The sequence below is a fragment of the Procambarus clarkii genome, chromosome 30 (genome assembly GCF_040958095.1).
Source record: "Procambarus clarkii isolate CNS0578487 chromosome 30, FALCON_Pclarkii_2.0, whole genome shotgun sequence".
NCBI classification, from domain to species: domain Eukaryota; kingdom Metazoa; phylum Arthropoda; class Malacostraca; order Decapoda; family Cambaridae; genus Procambarus; species Procambarus clarkii.
This window is the reverse complement of record NC_091179.1, coordinates 23,074,400-23,091,503: the sequence shown is the minus strand read 5'-3', so window position 1 is coordinate 23,091,503 and position 17,104 is coordinate 23,074,400. Positions and strand designations below refer to the sequence as shown.

Below are 17,104 nucleotides of genomic sequence, written 5' to 3'. Positions count from 1 at the left end.
AACGAAAGCCACCAGAGCTGAGACGCAACCCAGTATGGTGCAAAGCATCAAAATGGCGAAGAGTAGAAGGAGAAGCAGAAGAGTATGCAGGGCAACCATAATCGAGTTTAGACAGGACCAGAGAGGAGTGCAAATAGAGGAGCGTGCGCCTATCCGCTCCCCAAGAAGTATGGGACAAAACCTTAAGTAGGTTGAGGGCCTTAGAGCATTCAACTCGGAGGTAAGAGATATGGGGTGACCAAGACAAACGAGTGTCAAGATTAACCCCAAAAGCTTAGCGGAATCCCTGTACACAAGGGGATGACCATAAAGCGACAAAGAGGGATGAAGAACGACATGCTTCCGAGTAAAAGTCATAGCACAAGTCTTAGACACAGAGAACTTGAAGCCATGATCGGTGGCCCAAGACGACACGGCATCAATTGCAAGTTGAAGCCGCCGTTGAAGGAGAGGTGAATCATCACCCTGACAGCAAAAGGTAAGATCGTCAACAATGAGAGCGGAGAAGACGCCAGAAGGAAGAGAGGAAAGAAGACCTTTGAGGGCAACTAGAAAAAGAGTAGTGCTCAGAACACTACCCTGGGGCACACCCTCATACTGCCTAAAAGGGGCAGAGAGAGTGGTACCAAGCCTCACACAAAAGGAATGACAAAAGAGGAAACTTTGGAGGAAGAGAGGGAGATTCCCACGAAGGCCAAAAGAATGAAGTTGAGACAGAACATGATACCGTCTGGTAGTGTCGTAAGCCTTTTCCAGGTCAAAAAGGACGGCAACAACGGAGGTCTTCGCAGCAAAAGCAGTACGAATATAGACCTCCAAGTTCACCAGGACATCCGTTGTGCTGCGGCACTTGTGAAAACCAAATTGAGAAGGGGAGAGGTGGTGATAGGGTTCCAAGAACCACATCAAACGAACGTTAACCATATGTTCAAAGAGCTTGCAGACACAACTCGCGAGGGCAATAGGGCGGAAGTCCTTGGGGGATGACCCGAGAGATCCTGGTTTCCGAACATGGAGGACAACAGCATCGAGCCAGTCCTCAGGGACTGACGACGACTCCCAGACCCGATTGTACAGACTCGGTAAATACTGAGACGTGCATGGAGGGAGATGGCGAAGCATTTCATAATGAATGCCATCGGAGCCTGCCGCCGTAGAACTGCAGAGGGTAAGGGCAGACTGAAGCTCAGAGAGAGAGAAGGGATCGTTATTGGGAAGGCGAAGATGGGTACCGAAATCTAAAGGGCAAGATTCAAGAATAGGCTTACGAAGAAGGAAGGATTGGGGAAGATGAGAACCAGAACTAACAGATGAAAAGTGGGAACCCAGTTCGGTCGCGACCTGCAACGGGTCCGCCACAAGAGCACCACGGAGGCGAAGGACCAGCGAGACATCGGGAACGAACTCACCCGCTATCTTGCGGATACGCTTCCAGACAAGTGGCAGAGGAGTTTCGGACGCAACGGTGGAGACATAAGACATCCAGCATGCACGTTTAGCAGCATGGATGGTCCTATGGGCCACCGCACTTGCCTTCCGAAACAGAAGAATGGACTCAACCGTCTGCCGGCGGTGATGCCTCTTCCAGGCTGCACGCTTACAGCGTACAGCCCGAGCACAGTCCACATTCCACCAGGGAACGCACTTCCCCATTCCCCGAGAGGAAGAGTGAGGAATAGAGTGGAGGGCAACGTCAAAGACAGGGTCATGAAAAAGAAAGAGGGCGCAAGGGAGAGGCAGAACGGAGAGGTCGGAAATAGTAGCACGGAGAGTAAAGAGGCGCCAGTCAGCCTCGGCAAACTGCCACCTAGGGATGGAGAGAGGAGGGTGAAAAGAGAAAAAGGTAAAAAGGATAGGAAAATGGTTACTGCCATGGAGGTCATCAAGGACCCACCACCCGAAATCTAAGGAAAGGGATGACGAGCACAGAGAAAGATCGAGACAGGAAAGGGAGCGAGTCCGAGAGTCCAAATGAGTGGGCTCACCAGAATTCAGAAGAGGCAGGGAAGAAGAGAGGATGAAAGGTTCAAGGAGGCAAACCCGGGTGTTTGTCAGCGCATCACCCCAAAGGGCATGACGACAATTGAAATCACCCAGCAGGAGCACAGGCTCCGGCAAGGAGTCTAGGAGGTGTTTAAGATCGGGAAGAGAAAGTGGGACAGTAGGGGGGAGATGAATGGAACAAACCGTGTACCATATATGCACAAAGACACGGGCAGCAGAACAGTGGAGAGGTGATGAAAAAAGTAAGGGGACGAAGGGAACATTTGAGCGAATTAAGAGAGCAGAAGAGTTATGGGCCCCAGCTGTTGCTGGGGGGGGGGGGGGGAGAGAAAAAAGAATAGACCAGGACGAACACCAAGCATCGGCTCCTGGAGACACACAAAGGGGTGAAAACTGTGAAATTAGAAGTTGGAGGTCAAGGAAATTGGCGTAATATCCACGGATGTTCCACTGAAGAATAGGCAACGACAAAAAGAGTAAGGATAGCAACAGAGAACAAAGAAGAAAGAAAGGTGAAAAAGGAACACAGCACGTTAAAGGAGCACAGCACGTTTACCCATGCCACCTAACCCTGACTTCGCTGACCCTCACAGGGTCAGCGAAGTCAGGGTTAGGTGGCATGGGTAAACTGAGTAAAGAAGGAGGGAAAGGAGCGGGAGGAATACGGGCTCACCATAGCCCGTGCTACATGGACATGGACATGGAGTGGGAGGACAGATCAGAGGCGGACAAGCAGGGTCTGGAGGAGGAGGAGGAGGAGGAGGAGGAGGAGGAGGAGGAGGAGGAGGAGGAGGAGGAGGAGGCAACTGAGAGGGGCAGGCAAGGAGAGCAGGACAGAAAGAGGGGAGCGTACCTCAGCAAGGGCAGTAACCGAGATGGAACCGGGGGCTAAAGAAACCTCCACAGTAGGAACAGGGGGGCTCTACCACTGAAACGGGAGGGGAAGGAACGACAGAATAAGAGAAAGGGGGCGAAGAAGAAAGCGAAGCCTTCTTACCTACCAGGGAAGACGAAGGAGAGAAGCCAGGTTTCCGCTTCTGATTCAAAGAGACAGGTGTCCCAGCAGCAATTTACTGGGAAACAGACTCCAGCGTCTCAATGGGAGAAGAAGAGCGAGAGCGAACAACCTGTCCACCAGGAGAGCGATGAACTTCGGCCCACACAGTCAAGCGGCGTGGAGAGCCAAGAGACAGGGGAGAAGGATGGGAATGAGGACCAAAGGGAGAGGAGAAAGAAGACACAGGAGACACGACAGACTGGGTAGAAAGAAGGGGAACCCTAGATAGAGAACCAGGAGGGGGACCCTCCGGGACAGAACGGAAAGAGACAGGGGAGGAGGTGGTGGGCATGTCCGGGTCTAAGGCTTGGAAACGGTTGTGAGACTGAGGAAGGTGGGAAGGACGAGGAGAAGAAGAGCGCACCACGCGCACATAAGAAACCAGCGAAATGGGGGAGACGATGAACTTGGTGCCTAGCCTCAGGAAAAGACAAATGGTCCCGGTGCTTCAAGTTGAGGATGGCTGCCTCAAGTTTGTAACATATACATGTGTGGGAGAAGGTAGGGTGGGCCTCACCGCAATTAAGGCAGCGGGCATGGGGAGAAGCGCACTCCAACTTAGAGTGATCCTCGCCTCCACACATGGGACAGAGGGAGACAGGACTAGAGCACTTGAGGGCACCATGCCCAAACCTCCAGCACTTATTGCAGAGCCGAGGAGATGGAATATACTTTTGAATGGAGCATCTGGCATCAGCAAGAATGACAGAGGGCAGAAGGATCCTACCATCAAAAGTAATCTTCACAACCCGAAGGGGCAGACGGTGATGACCATGAGGGGGATGAGTAAACGTATCCACCTGAAGGACAGAATGACCCTGGGCCTCGAGGATATGCTTGATATCCTTGTGGCAGTCTTTTAGATTCCTAACACCAGTTGCAACATGGTGCGGGAGGAGAACAGTGCCCACACTGGCATTTAACCGAGCGTTCTTGAAGACCCAAACAGGGGTCTACCAATGCAGGATAAGGCGGCCAAGCGAGTAGCTGCATCCTGAGAAGGAGCAGCAACGACACGGGTACCAAGACGGGTGGGGTTGAAGGTAACAGAGGCATCTACTGAATCTACGAGATGCCTATGAAGGGAAAAATCGTCAGGAGGGGTTGAATCTAAAGGATGGAGGTCAAAGTACTTAGTCCATGTAGCAGGACCAAACAAAGTATGGTATGAATGAGTATGGGAAGGGAGCATACGAGAGCGGCCATGGCGGGGACGGCGATGAGAACCTTTAGAGAGAGACGGGTCATAAAGCACAGTAGTCACAATAAGAGATGGAGCTGTGCAAGGGGACGAGGCGGTCACCACAGCGGGCTTGGGGCTCAACCCAACCACAGAGGAGGGAGGGGAGCAGGGAGGAAGAGTCCGGTCTGGGCCTAAACCGGGCCCTGCAGCGGGGGCTATAGAGCCCGGTCTTCCAGGATGGTCCGACTTAGGGGCCAGGTCGCCCACCCCATGAGCCTAGGTAAGAGAAGTCGTGTCGTCATTCATTCAGCAAACAATTTCAAAAGTTTGGGACCCGAAACCAAGAGATACCACCTACCAGGGCAGCCAGGGAGGCCGAGCGTGGGCCAGTGCAGGAAGGGTGCGTCATCCACAGCGGTGCTCCCCCTTTTCAACAGGAGAGTCCTTCTACATCGTCCATTCTCCTACACTGGTGCTAAGACCCCATTCTCCCTATCGCCCCAGCCTGGACACCCAACCATCCACTCAGGGCGGCCTCTCACAGGCGACCCCTCCAGCGGGTGGTCCGATGGCTCACAAGGCCCCTACGTGGTGCCCTTCAGCACGTACACTACCCAAAGAAGGGGCAGGAGAGGGGGCACAGGCAACCCACACCGGTCCCAGGGAGGTGTACGTGAGCCCCTCACTACGCCAAGGAGGCACCATGGAGGGGGGAGTGTAGGAGGACAAGCATGTAAATAGCATTTATTGCTTCTTAATTACAATTAGTACTTAACCTATAGCTATATTGATATTACAATTTTATAAAACTAATAAAACAAAACTAAAGTCTTTCAATAAATTATAAAGTAAATCAGGATATTTTCAAATTTTGTATAAAATCTCTGTTGTTTAATAAAACTGAAAAATAAATTGTTTATGCATTTAAAACTTGTGTATATAGAATTGAACACAAAAACTTCAACCTAAAAATTTTAAGTATATTAAAAGAAAATGAGGAGAATATATGGGGAGGTAAATGTAACAGCACAATTAAGTGTATTTATGTACTATGCAGGCAGTCAGGAATGTACTTATTACATTTAGTATTAAAATGTACTGTCTGTTTAGAGGAAGGGTTGCACTTATGTAGTATAATGTTATATGTAGTGGAGATAGGGGTTCAGGTAGTGGAGATAGGAGTTTAGGTAGTGGTAATACAGGGTTTAGGTAGTGGAGATAAGGATTCAGGTAGTGGAGATAGGGGTTCAAGTAGAGGAGATAGGGGTTCAAGTAGAGAATATATGGGTTCAGGTGGTGGATATAGGGGTTCAGGTGGTGGAGATAGGGGTTCAGGTGGTGGAGATAGGGGTTCAGGTGGTGGAGGTAGGGGTTCAGGTGTTGGAGATAGGGGTTCAGGTGGCGGAGATAGGGTTTCAGGTGGTGGAGATAGGGTTTCAGGTGGTGGAGATAGGGGTTCAGGTGGTGGAGATAGGGGTTCAGGTGGTGGAGATAGGGGTTCAGGTGGTTAAGATAGGGGTTCAGGAGGTGGAGGTAGGGGTTCAAGTAGAGGAGATAGGGGTCCAGGTGGTGGAGATAGGGGCTCAGGTGGTGGAGATAGGGGTTCAGGTGGTGGATATAGGGGTTCAGGTAGAGGAAATGGAGGGTTCCAGTAGAGGAGATAGTGGTTCAGGTAGTCAAGATAGGGGTTCCAGTAGAGAAAATAGGACTTGTGATTCTGGGATTGAGCTTTAATAGTGGATTTATTTCTTATAGCATGAGAATTGAGTAGTTTAATGCAATAGATAAGAAGCTAGCTAATAGAAACATTATTTTATTTTTTAAAATTTTCATCATATCATTTTAATACACATAAGATAACAATTCTCTTTTCATCAAAGGAATCCTTGAACATTGTCTAGTTTGTTGATCATTTGGTCCAGGAGGCCAAATCTTTTGCTGTCTTTGAATAAGAAGTGCACACTATATATTTGAAATGTAATAGTTTTCTGAGTTTGCCTGATGTGTATACATTATATTTGTCTTTATGTTATTTTACAGCTAATATTGGATTTAAGTCGAGAGTACATCACGAAGCTGAGTGTGGTCAGTACTTGTGTGATATGTTAAGAGTTATGGCTTTCATATTATTAACAGTGTTTACCCTCTTATAGTCCAGTTACAGTAGTTCTTTTACAATCCTAGTGTTCATAATAAGTTATGAATGGGGTGAACAAAGATATTCAGATTAATGCCTAGTAGGACACTGTTGTAGTATGCAAATAGTTTGTTTTTTTATGCAAATTGTGTTTTTCTAACATTTGTTTTCTTCTAAGGTTTTGTTTATTAACTGGTATAAGTGTAGGAGTCATCCACTTGCAGTTATTAACTGGCATAAGTGAATGTGTCATTCACTTGTAGTTATTAACTGATATAAGTTAATAAATAAATAAGTTAACCATCACAGTGTGAGGTAACCTACACTATGTGTGCTGAAGGAGTCTGTTATATTTTTAAGAATATTCACAATATTATTTATATTATGAGAAACCTGGCACAGTGTGAGGAAACACCTTCCTTGGTTGGCTATACTGTAATCAAAATATATTTAATACAACTTTTGAAATACAGTAACGGTTATATATCATATACAGTTGTAGCTACAGTTTGGGACATAGTCAAACCATTAGCTTTAAAGATGCCTCTGGTAATCTTTATTATTTAGCTGCAATGAGTTGTGGCAAGACTGGTATATTTGGAGATCTTGGATTAACAACCTTTTGTGTGGGGGAAAAAAGAAAAAAAGAAACAGGAACTCAATGCCTAAGGATATAAAGATACCAAAAATTAGGGTGTAACTGACCCCAGATAATCTTGAGGATGCGATAGATAACTTTATGGAGTGTGGACATCATAGATATGGTGGTTGACAAATACGAGTCATGAGCAGGCGTTTGAAAAAGAAAGCTGTAAATTACCAGCAATTAGGCACATGAATGGTTAACCCTTACGCCTGCTACAGCCTGGGTTGTAAATTGGGGGTATAAGCTGAGGCTGGGTGAAAATATATTTGAATTATGTGAAAATTAATATTAAATGTTAAACAAATCTCCAACATATTGGCTTCAGCATAGTGAAAGTTTCATCCCAATATTTTCAGAAATGGGTTTTAGATAATTGTTTTTTAAAGAACATTTTGTTGATAATGAGAACAGCTCCAATTAACTGGAACTGAGGGATAATGCAGTAATAAAGAGATGCAAGCACCTGTCCGATGCACAAAGAAGAATAGTAGTTAGAAGTGCTCACAGTGGATATGCAGCTGGTGCCTTTATAGCATTGTTGAGTAATACATAATAACACATAATAATGAGTATGTTATTATGCTCTATTTTGTTATATATCATACAATACATTGGTGAAAGTAACAGGTATTACTATTAAACAATGTCAATTTTTTTTTTTGAGATTTGATTTTTTTTGGTATTTTGTTGTTTTTTTCTTCTTTGTTTATTATTTGATTTCGTTGTAATCTCTACATCCTGGAGAATGCATACCCCTCCCTAACTATGTGAAGATAGAATTAAATTGGTCAACAAATAAATCAGTCATAACTGGCAGAACTTGGGACTTTTAATTTTTTTTGCCTGATTTTTTCAGATTTAATTTAAAGCTCTATTTTTCTTGTTTCTTTTGATTTTTTTATGATTAGGGACAATATTATGGCTTTTTGACATATATAAAGTATACCCTAAATCATTATAATTATTATAATTATCCCTCTATTGTTTTTTTTTTTTTTTTTTTTTTTACTTCATTTCAAACACATATTGATCTACAACTTTCACATATTTAAGTATGAATACCAAACAATGTTTATTAAAACATACAAGTAAATTAATGAATTAGAACTATCTTATACATTGTCGGTAACTTCAACTTCAATTATCTCTAAAACTTGAGTTTCAACATTGAGTCAACTTAAAAAAAATCCAGTTTCTGATCGAATCTCACCATTTTTACATATAGTGTGCGCCGCTGTCTGTTCTACAATCCTATTAGAATGGATTTTTCATAAAACTAAATGTTTTGAGTTATAAATTTTATTGTCTGAGTTTGGTACATATTTCAAATGCCATATTGACGATTTTATTTACAGTAAACTAAACTGAAAATCTATACTGTACTCTAAATTTATTAAAATGAAGATCATATACTATTCTGAGAGCATAATAACACTTAATGAATAATTGGTAATATTTAATATTTTTGCAGCTGATCAGAAAATCTGAAATTTTCAATATTAAATTTTATAATTATTTTTAATTTTCTTGTTTTTCAAGTTACATTGGTGATCATTTAGACAAAGTTGGAGTGTTTGCCTAGTAGATTATGCAGAAAAAATTGGAAAGCGCTAAAACTAGTTGAAAATTTAACTTGTAGTATCATCGGGTCCAGTTGTATATATACACCATGTGCAGTTTAATGGTTAAAGAGTACAGTACAGTATTTTGAAGGCCCTAACTATTTTATGATGTCCAGAACTATGTACAGTATAATATTGATGAGATAAAGCATATGGGCTTCATCTCATGAAGCACATGAAACTTCATGCAGGTTGGCATTCAATCCCCGACCATCCAAGTATTTGGGCACCATTCCTCCCCCCCACCCCTCGTCCTATCCCAAATTTTTATCCTGACCCCGTCCCAGTGCTATAGTCATAATAACTTGGCGCTTTCTCCTTATAGTTCCCCCCCTTCCCTTCTCCAACCACACACGACACCAGCTTCTTTACAAGAACTTTAAGTTTATTATTATGTATTCATTTGAATTTAGAGTTTAATTCCTATCTTATTTGATGATATATCTTGTATAACTGTATATGATGATTCTGAAAATATCCACACCTGCAATACTATAGTTGTATTTCTGGGAGGTTATGGTCTTGAGGTGTTTGATATTAGGTTTTGTGCTGTTTTTATGTCTGTTTACACCTGTTGAAATTGTCCTGATTTTTTTTGCTCATGGTGACTACAGAGTACCGTATATAATTCTTCAGCACCCATTTTTAATTTTGTTGTTGGGTCATTGTACTCATCCTAGATGTGTAGAGGTAGTTAACAGTTAGAATGCATTATAAGTGTGGCTAACAATGAATGATGTTCAGTCTTATGGTTATTAACATATTTTTATTAGATAAATGAATTGAGGGTATGTCCAGAGTCAGCATTATTTGCACACAGAAATCACAATAACATGATGCATCAAATGAACAAAATTTGATGAAGTAAGAAGTAACACCTCAACATAACATGAAGTAACATGAAGTAACACCTCAACGCCCTTAATAATGAAGTAAGGGCGAAAAGGGAGAACGGCCTATTGACATAGCTCGAGTGCATGGGGGAGTTGTGTAAAACCCTGGTTTGTATCTCGGAGAGGCTGCAGGATCCAGTAAGCTCAGTAGAACTTCGGTTTCAACTCTTGACCATGTCGTAGCTCAATCGATTAAGGCAGCATCTCGGATGCTCTCGGACGCAGGTTCAAATCTTTGTCACAGCCCTTGTGGATTTGTTCAGCATTATTTATCACAGGCAATAATTTGCCTTTATTTTTCTTTGTGAAGGTAAATTAACCTTAATATCACTTTAATGAAATTTTGCTTATAGTTTCTGGGGGGAGCCCCGTCGGCTCCCCGGAGCTATCCCAGGCTGATATGCTAATGTCAGACTTTGGCATCAGTCATGTGTATGGAGTTCTTAGGCCTACCGGGGACCACGGCCAGAACCGGGCCCCCTCAGAGAGGCAAGGGGAGCAATGGCCTATAGAAGCCCCCGTGTAGTTGGAAGCATTCTATGTCTGCCATCGACCGGAACAGGCACCCAGAAAGGTAAGCGCCCCAAAACAAACCCCTATTCTGGTTAAAATTGCTACCAAAAACCGAACTAATGGATAGAACTCCCCAACCGAAAACAAGCAAACTAGTGTGACGTCACACACTGCCGCGCCGCTGTCTGCGCAGCTCCCCCCTCCCTGGGAGGGGGAAGGGGGAGCCCCAGACCCCCCGCGCCGGCTACCCACACCTCAGTTCTTGAGGCTGATGCTATAGGCGATGGTCGTGTGCTCTGGCTCCGGTGTCGCTACTGCACTGTGCTTTGCGTGTGGTGTTAGTTTTGTGGGTGCGAGAGCCAGGAGTTATCTTCAGTACTCGGGCTGCATGCGCCTAGGGCTGCCTTCCCTAGGTGCCCTGTAAGTACTGCCCTTGGGGCTTGGGGCCACCTTCCACAGGCTCCTCGGGGTCTGCCTCTGCTGGTCCGTTTTACCTTTCGGTTTTTCGGCCGCCTGTTGGGCTCTTGGGTGTTCTGTTCTCCCTTGTTACCGGCAGGTAAGAGGCAGTTTGCACTGGTAGGGGCGCAGGGTGCTGCTCAGCTTGTATTTCCCGACATCGCGGCCGGCTCTGTTCCTTGGGGTTCGCTGTCCTCTTGCGGGGTTTTGTTTTTCTTTTTGTTTTTGCCTGGTGGGGGGTCATTTTATTCAGTTTGTTTTTGCCCTTCCACTGTTCTCCTCGGTGGCGCCCCCTGCTAGGTCCCCGTGAGTGTACACGTCCCTGGGGTTCAGCTTTAGAAGTTTGCTTGGTAGTTTTGGGCGCCGGTTTGCAGCACCCTGCCTGGGACTACCTGAGCGCGAGTCCTCTTAAAGTAAACGCTCAGGACCCTGGGAATCCCCTAGGGGGCGCGTGGGTCCGATGGATGTGACCCCGGAGTCCCCACTCGCTGTGTGCGAGTTTGAGGGTTGCTCGGTCCCCTTGTCTCAGGGTGACCCTCATTGTTTTTGCCTCTGCCACGCTGCCTGTTGGGTCTGTGATACTTTCGACCCTGAGTCCTGTGAGTGTTGCTGCTTGCTTGTGACTCAATTTACCCAATCCTCTGATGATTCTATTCGGGTACAGGCGGCACGTCCATTGCAGTCTAGGTTTCGTCTGTTGCAACGCGCTCGGTTGGTTGCTTCCCCGGATGCCCCGGGGCTGCCCCGCTTTGCTTTTCGAGACCCGGACTTGGGGGTGGGGGTCGCTTCGATCCTGGTTCAGTCCGCACCTCCTCGTCCTTCCCCTTCTGTTCGTTCTGGTCCCCCGCCCCTGCTTCCGGCCCCGAAGCGTCTGAGGGTTTCGGGGTCGGAGCAGGGGTTACTTGATCTCGAGACTCGGGCAGCTTCGGGGGTTGCCCCTTCCGGGGGGGCGTCAGAGGCATTCGAGTCTTGTCTCCCGGCCGAAGCTTCAGGGTCTGATCAGTGGGCCCCCCTTCCTCCAGCTTTTCCGGCTGCTCCATCCTTGTCTTGTGGGGTCGGGGCTTGGGGAGAGGACTCGGCCTCGGGTCCTGTGGTGACGGACCTCGAGGCTGGGGAGGGGCTGACTTGGGGGCCTTGGGCCCTGCTGGACCCCGCCTGGGTTTTTCTTCCCACTGAGCGGGGCTTATTGTTACAAGGAGTGGGGTTTTCTTTTCCCCCCTCTGCGTACGAGTTGGATTTGGTGTCGGCCCCTCCCTGGGTTCGGTTTCGTGTTCCCCCGGGTACGTCGGTTCCGTCCTTCCGGAGGTTTTCGGCTTATCGCATCCAACCTGGCGTGGTGCGAGCGGCCTTTGCAGCTTACCTCCTGCGTGACCTGGATTATGCCTCGGAAATGGATCTGTCCACGTTCAGGTTTGGGACTTCATTTCCTTTCTGGCTCCGTTACGAGGTTCCGGAGTCGTCCTGGCTAGCAGACTGCCCCTTGTTTAGTCTGGATTCCTGGCATTCCTTCTGTCGTTCCCGCACGCTGGAGTGGCGGGAAGCTTCCACGGTGCTTCAGGTTTTCCTGGGGGGTGAACTTGAGTACCTGAATGAGTGCTTGTTTGCCCCTGCCCTTCTCCGCGATGTGGGCGTTATTCAGCTCCATGTGCAGGTTCCCTCCCTTTCGGCGGCGCTCGTGGCGGAGGACTTGCGCGCCCGGGGCCTTTTGTGTTCGGCCTTGCGGTTCTTTTCCCTCCTGGAGCTGTCTTCAGATTGGCTCATGGAGGATGTGGGGACGCTTGGGTCCGTCCCGGGGTCCGGCACCTTGTCCTCGGCTGCGCGTTCGTCGGCTGCCTTGTTGAAGCTGTTCACGCCGATTTTGCGGGATGCGGTTTCCCTGTTCTATACTTCCCGTCTCGCGTGTCGGCAGGCGGTGCTGGGTTCCTCCGTGGAATCTGCTTGGGCTCTGGCTCTTAGGCGTTCTTCACCTTTTTGTCCTCTCCTGTTTGGGGAGTCGGCCGTGGCACAGTTTATTCAGGCTGCGTCGGCGGCTTGTCATCCGATGTCGGACTTGTTGGTTTTCCGGGGGTCCCGGGGTGGGTCTTCCCGGAAAGGTCGTGCCAGGGCTCGGGGTTCCTCTCGTCGTGGTAGGCCTCTGGTGTCAGGTTTGGGGTTGGCTCCTGCGGACCCTCCCTCGTCTGGTCGGTGCGGTGTTCGCACTGTGCGGGGTTCTGGGTCTCGTAAGGGTCGCCGGCCCTTTCGCGGTTTGCCCCCTTGACGGGGCGATGGGGGGGCGGCTTGCGCTGTTTGCCCGCGCCTGGTCCCACGATTCGTGGGCCTTTCGGGTCGTGTCTCGCGGCCTGCGGTGGCGTTGGGTGGCCCCTCTCCCCTTTGGGGGGTCGGGGCTGGCAGGGCAGGTTTCTTCCCCTGCGCTCTGTCGAGTCGTCTTGGAGTGGGTACGCTTGGGCGTCGTCGAAACGACGTCGTCCCTCAGATGGGTTTCCCGTCTGTTTCCGGTTCCGAAACGGGACTGCGCGGACCTGCGGTTCATTCTGGACTTGTCCCGTCTGAACCCCTGGGTTCATTGCCCCTCCTTTCGGATGACTACGCTGTCTCAGGTTCGGCTCCTCTTGGAGCCGGGAGCTTGGATGGTGTCCCTGGACCTCCGGGACGCTTATTGGCATGTCCCGATTCATCCGCGGTTCAGGGACTGGCTCGGTTTTGTTGTGGGGCGTCTGAGTTACCGCTTTCGTTGTCTCCCGTTCGGGTTGAACCTGGCACCTCGCGTGTTCACGCGCCTTACACGGGTTGTGGTGGCTCGTTTGCGTCTCCTAGGTGTTCGGGTGTTGGCCTACCTCGACGACTGGCTGGTTTGGGCTCCCAGCCAGTCAGCTTGCTTGCTAGCCAGGGATTTGGTTCTTTCCCAGCTCGCCGAGTTCGGGTTCTTGGTGAACTGGAGGAAGTCCCATCTGGTTCCCTCTCAGGTTCGGACTTGGCTGGGTCTCGTGTGGGACTCTCGAACCGCCTCCTTGTCTCTCCCTCCGGAGTCTCTCCTGCGGCTGCGGTCCCGCCTTCGTCTGTTTCTGGAGGGCCCTCGGGTCACCCGGCGGTTGCTCGAAGGGCTGTGCGGGAGCCTGAACTTCGCGATGGTGGTCTACCCGCCGGGTCGGGTTTGGCTTCGACGGCTGTTCTGGTTCCTTCGGGGTTCCCCCTTCCGCCTCTCTCGCGATCGCAGAGTTCGACCCCCAGGGGCCTTGCGTCGGTTGCTGCGTCCCCGGGTTCCTCTTCGGGTTTTTTGGGGTTGTTACGAACCCGGGTCCAGCGTCCGAGCCTGGAGCAGTGACAAACACGCCATCTGTGGGTCAGCTCCCGAAACCCCCGCCAAACGAACGACGACACCTAGTGAGGACAGCGTGTACTGGCCTCGAAGACCAGTTTCCAGTCTGGTTCAGCGCTCAACACCGCCGCTCCTGACCTCTGGTGAGGTGGTGCTCCGACGACAGCGCCATCTATGGACTGGATACGTCAGGCGTTAGTATCTGAGCCTGTGAGTGTGGTGTATTAGTGTCCCAGTTATTGATGACGTGTCTGCTTACAGAGCCGACCTGGGACCACTGTGTTGAAGGTGGAGTCAGTCTACCCGAGGCAGCCAGTCTCCATACTGTGAAGTTTGCTGCAGCTGTTGTGACGTCGTCCCCCCGGAAGAACACTGTGGTGTGTTAAGCCTGCCAGTGGAGTGGCAGTGGAAGGATTTACCCGGGACCGACGGTTGGAGACGATAATCCACTGGGGTATTGAGGACAGGAGGGTGATTGGTGATATCACACGAGACTCCTGTCTAGGGCGTACCCCTTTTATCGTTCGTGGAGTGGCCGTACCAGCCTTGGTGGCTCAGTACCTGCCAGCAGACCTGCTGGACGTGTGGTTGACGGCCTCCACGACGGTGCCCCCAGTGGACCTGTGTTGTGGCTGACCTGTGGCCAGGGTAGGCTCGGTGTTCTCAGAGGACACGTCTTGAGGCCATGAAGAAAGCACCGCGGACTCAGCACCTAGCTTCAAGGATCCATAGTCTCCAGCAGAAGACTACAGTGTCGATCCCCTTGTGAAGTGTTAATACCCCTCCCCCTTGTGTACGTTTTATTTCTATATATTTAAATGGTGAAGGTTATATTATATTATATTAAGTTCTTACCTTTCTTTCCCTACTCCCTTTAAGTTACTTGCGTCACGGATCGCATCCCTTGATAGCCTCTACTGGCTTGGGGCCGGATATATATCTTCCTCTAACTACATCAGAGTAAGAACCCCGTTGCGTCCCGAGAGGGCCGTAACATAATTGGCATCCCCAGCGGGATCCGTCCCCTTGTTAAGTATGTTTGACAGGGGTGGTGAAGTGGCGTAATCCCTGTATATAATTCCCCCTGTGTGTGACGATTGTGACGTTATACGTCCTGTGCGGTGCTCAGTGATTAAGTGCGATATTGTGCAGTGCGGTGCTCGCTGTGATTAAGCGATTAAGTGCAATATTGACTAGTGCGGTGCTCAGTGATTTAGTGCAATATTGTAGAGCGAAGTGTTCGCTTGGATTCAGTGCAATATTGGGTAGTGCGGTGCCCGAAGTGATTACGTGCAATATTGGCAAGTGCAGTGTTTGGTGCGATAAAGTGCAATATTGGCGTAGAACAGTGCTCGGTGTGTTAAGTGCTAAGTGTTCCATCTGTGACAATGGCAGACAAAGCTACCATCGATGATCTGGACGAGGTTCAGGCTTTTCTGAACAGAGAGGATTGTCTTGCCAGATTAAAATATTTGAGCAAACCAGAGCTTGTACTAGTGAGCGCCTACCTGGAGATCAAGATCCGTGCCAGTGATTCCCGTGTGGAGATCTTGTCCAAGGTACACCGGCACCTGAAGGCAGAAGAGAAACAGGAAGGCGAGACTCCTAGTACAAAGGAAAGTGCAGACATAGCTTCCACGGAAAAAGAAGATAAGGGCAGCGACATTGACAGTGATGCAGGCGAGCTTAATATCAGCTTCCTAACAGTCAAGATGCGTGCCCTAGAGATCAACCGTGAAATAGAATGGAAGAAATTAGAAATGGAACGAGAGAGACAAGATAAAGAATTAGAGATGAGACGTTTAGAATTAGAAGAAAGGAAAGCAGAGAGAGAAAGAGAAGAGAAACGAGAAAGAGAAGAACGAGAAAGAGAAGAAAGACGAGAAAGAGAGAGAGAAGAACGAGAACGAGAGAGAGAAGAACGAGAAAGAGAAGAGAAACGAGAGAGAGAAGAACGAGAAAGAGAAGAGAGACGAGAAAGAGAAGAACGAGAAAGAGAGAGAGAAGAACGAGAAAGAGAAGAGAGACGAGAGAGAGAAGAACGAGAACGAGAGAGAGAAGAACGAGAGCGAGAAAGGGAGGAAAGAGAGAGACAACATGAACTAGAAGTATTGCGATTAGGCGGTGGTCGGAGGCAAACAACGGACACCAGTAGCTTCGATCCGGTACGCAACATCAAAATGGTCCCCAAATTCCATGAGAAGGAGGTGTCAAAATTCTTTGCAGCCTTCGAGAAAGTCGCTGCCTCTTTGGAGTGGCCAAGGGAGAATTGGGCCATCATGATACAGTCAGTCTTGACTGGGAAGGCCCAAATCGCCTACTCTACGTTATCCCTTGACGACTCCAGCGATTATGACAAGGTGAAGAAGGTTGTGCTCATGGCGTACCAATTGGTACCTGAGGCGTATAGGCAAAAGTTCAGAAACCTGAAGAAGACCTCAGAGCACACTTTCACCGAATTCGCTACAATCAAGGAGCGACTTTTCCAGGAATGGTGCGCCTCTCGGAAGGTGGAGACCAGGGAAGACCTCGAGCAGCTGATTCTACTCGAGGACTTCAAGGATTGTTTGTCTGGAGACCTCAAGACGTACTTAGAGGAACAGCAGGTGGAGACCTTGAGTGCAGCAGCCACCATGGCTGAAGAGTATATCCTGACTCATAGGCCGTCGGCTAAGTACGTCCCGAGGAATTACCAGCGCCGGTTTGACAGACCTCAGGACGATGAAGAGACTCCCGTCCCACGAAGCGCTAAGAAGACGCCCCCAAGTAGCCCCCGAAGAACAAGTCCCAGTAGTCCGAAACACCGTAGTCCAAGGAGGAATATGGTGTGCTGGACTTGTGGGCAGAAAGGGCACATAGCTGCTAGGTGCCGAGGTAGAAGAGGTGGCAGCGCACGAAGGGAGGTGATGTTGGTGAGCTGTGTTACATCACCAGTAGGAAACCAGTCTACGACGACGCAGGAAGGACCAAGTTTGTTGGCCCCTCACACTTCAACCGGGTATGTAACGAGTGATCATACTGGTAGATCAATTGTAGTGCTCAGAGATAGTGGAGCAGCCCAGTCCCTGATCGTGAAGAGCTCGTTACCCGAGGGAGTAAGTGTGGATGGGAGACCAGAGGTGATCCTGGTTGGGTTTCCTAGGACGCAGTACATCGCCCCCTTAGTGCCAGTACATCTTGATTCGCCCTATTTCAGCGGCACATGTGAGTTGGCAGTAGTCGATACCCTCCCTGTGGCTGGGATTGACGTGGTACTAGCCAACGACTTGGTGACCGA

General features: G+C 48.9%; 1 protein-coding gene across 5 annotated transcripts in view; it reads left to right on the top strand.

Moving 5' to 3' along the window:
* The window catches only part of LOC138370087 (uncharacterized), a 235,429-nt gene that overhangs the window by 101,321 nt on the left and 117,004 nt on the right, over window positions 1-17,104 (top strand). For 4 of the 5 annotated variants that reach the window (XM_069334028.1, XM_069334030.1, XM_069334031.1 and 1 more), the window contains exon 3: window positions 6,285-6,329. The exons of the other annotated variant lie outside the window; for it this stretch is intronic. In XM_069334028.1, the coding sequence (XP_069190129.1) occupies window positions 6,285-6,329 (45 nt within the window). The remainder of the gene's footprint in view (window positions 1-6,284; window positions 6,330-17,104) is intronic. 5 annotated transcript variants of the gene reach the window in all.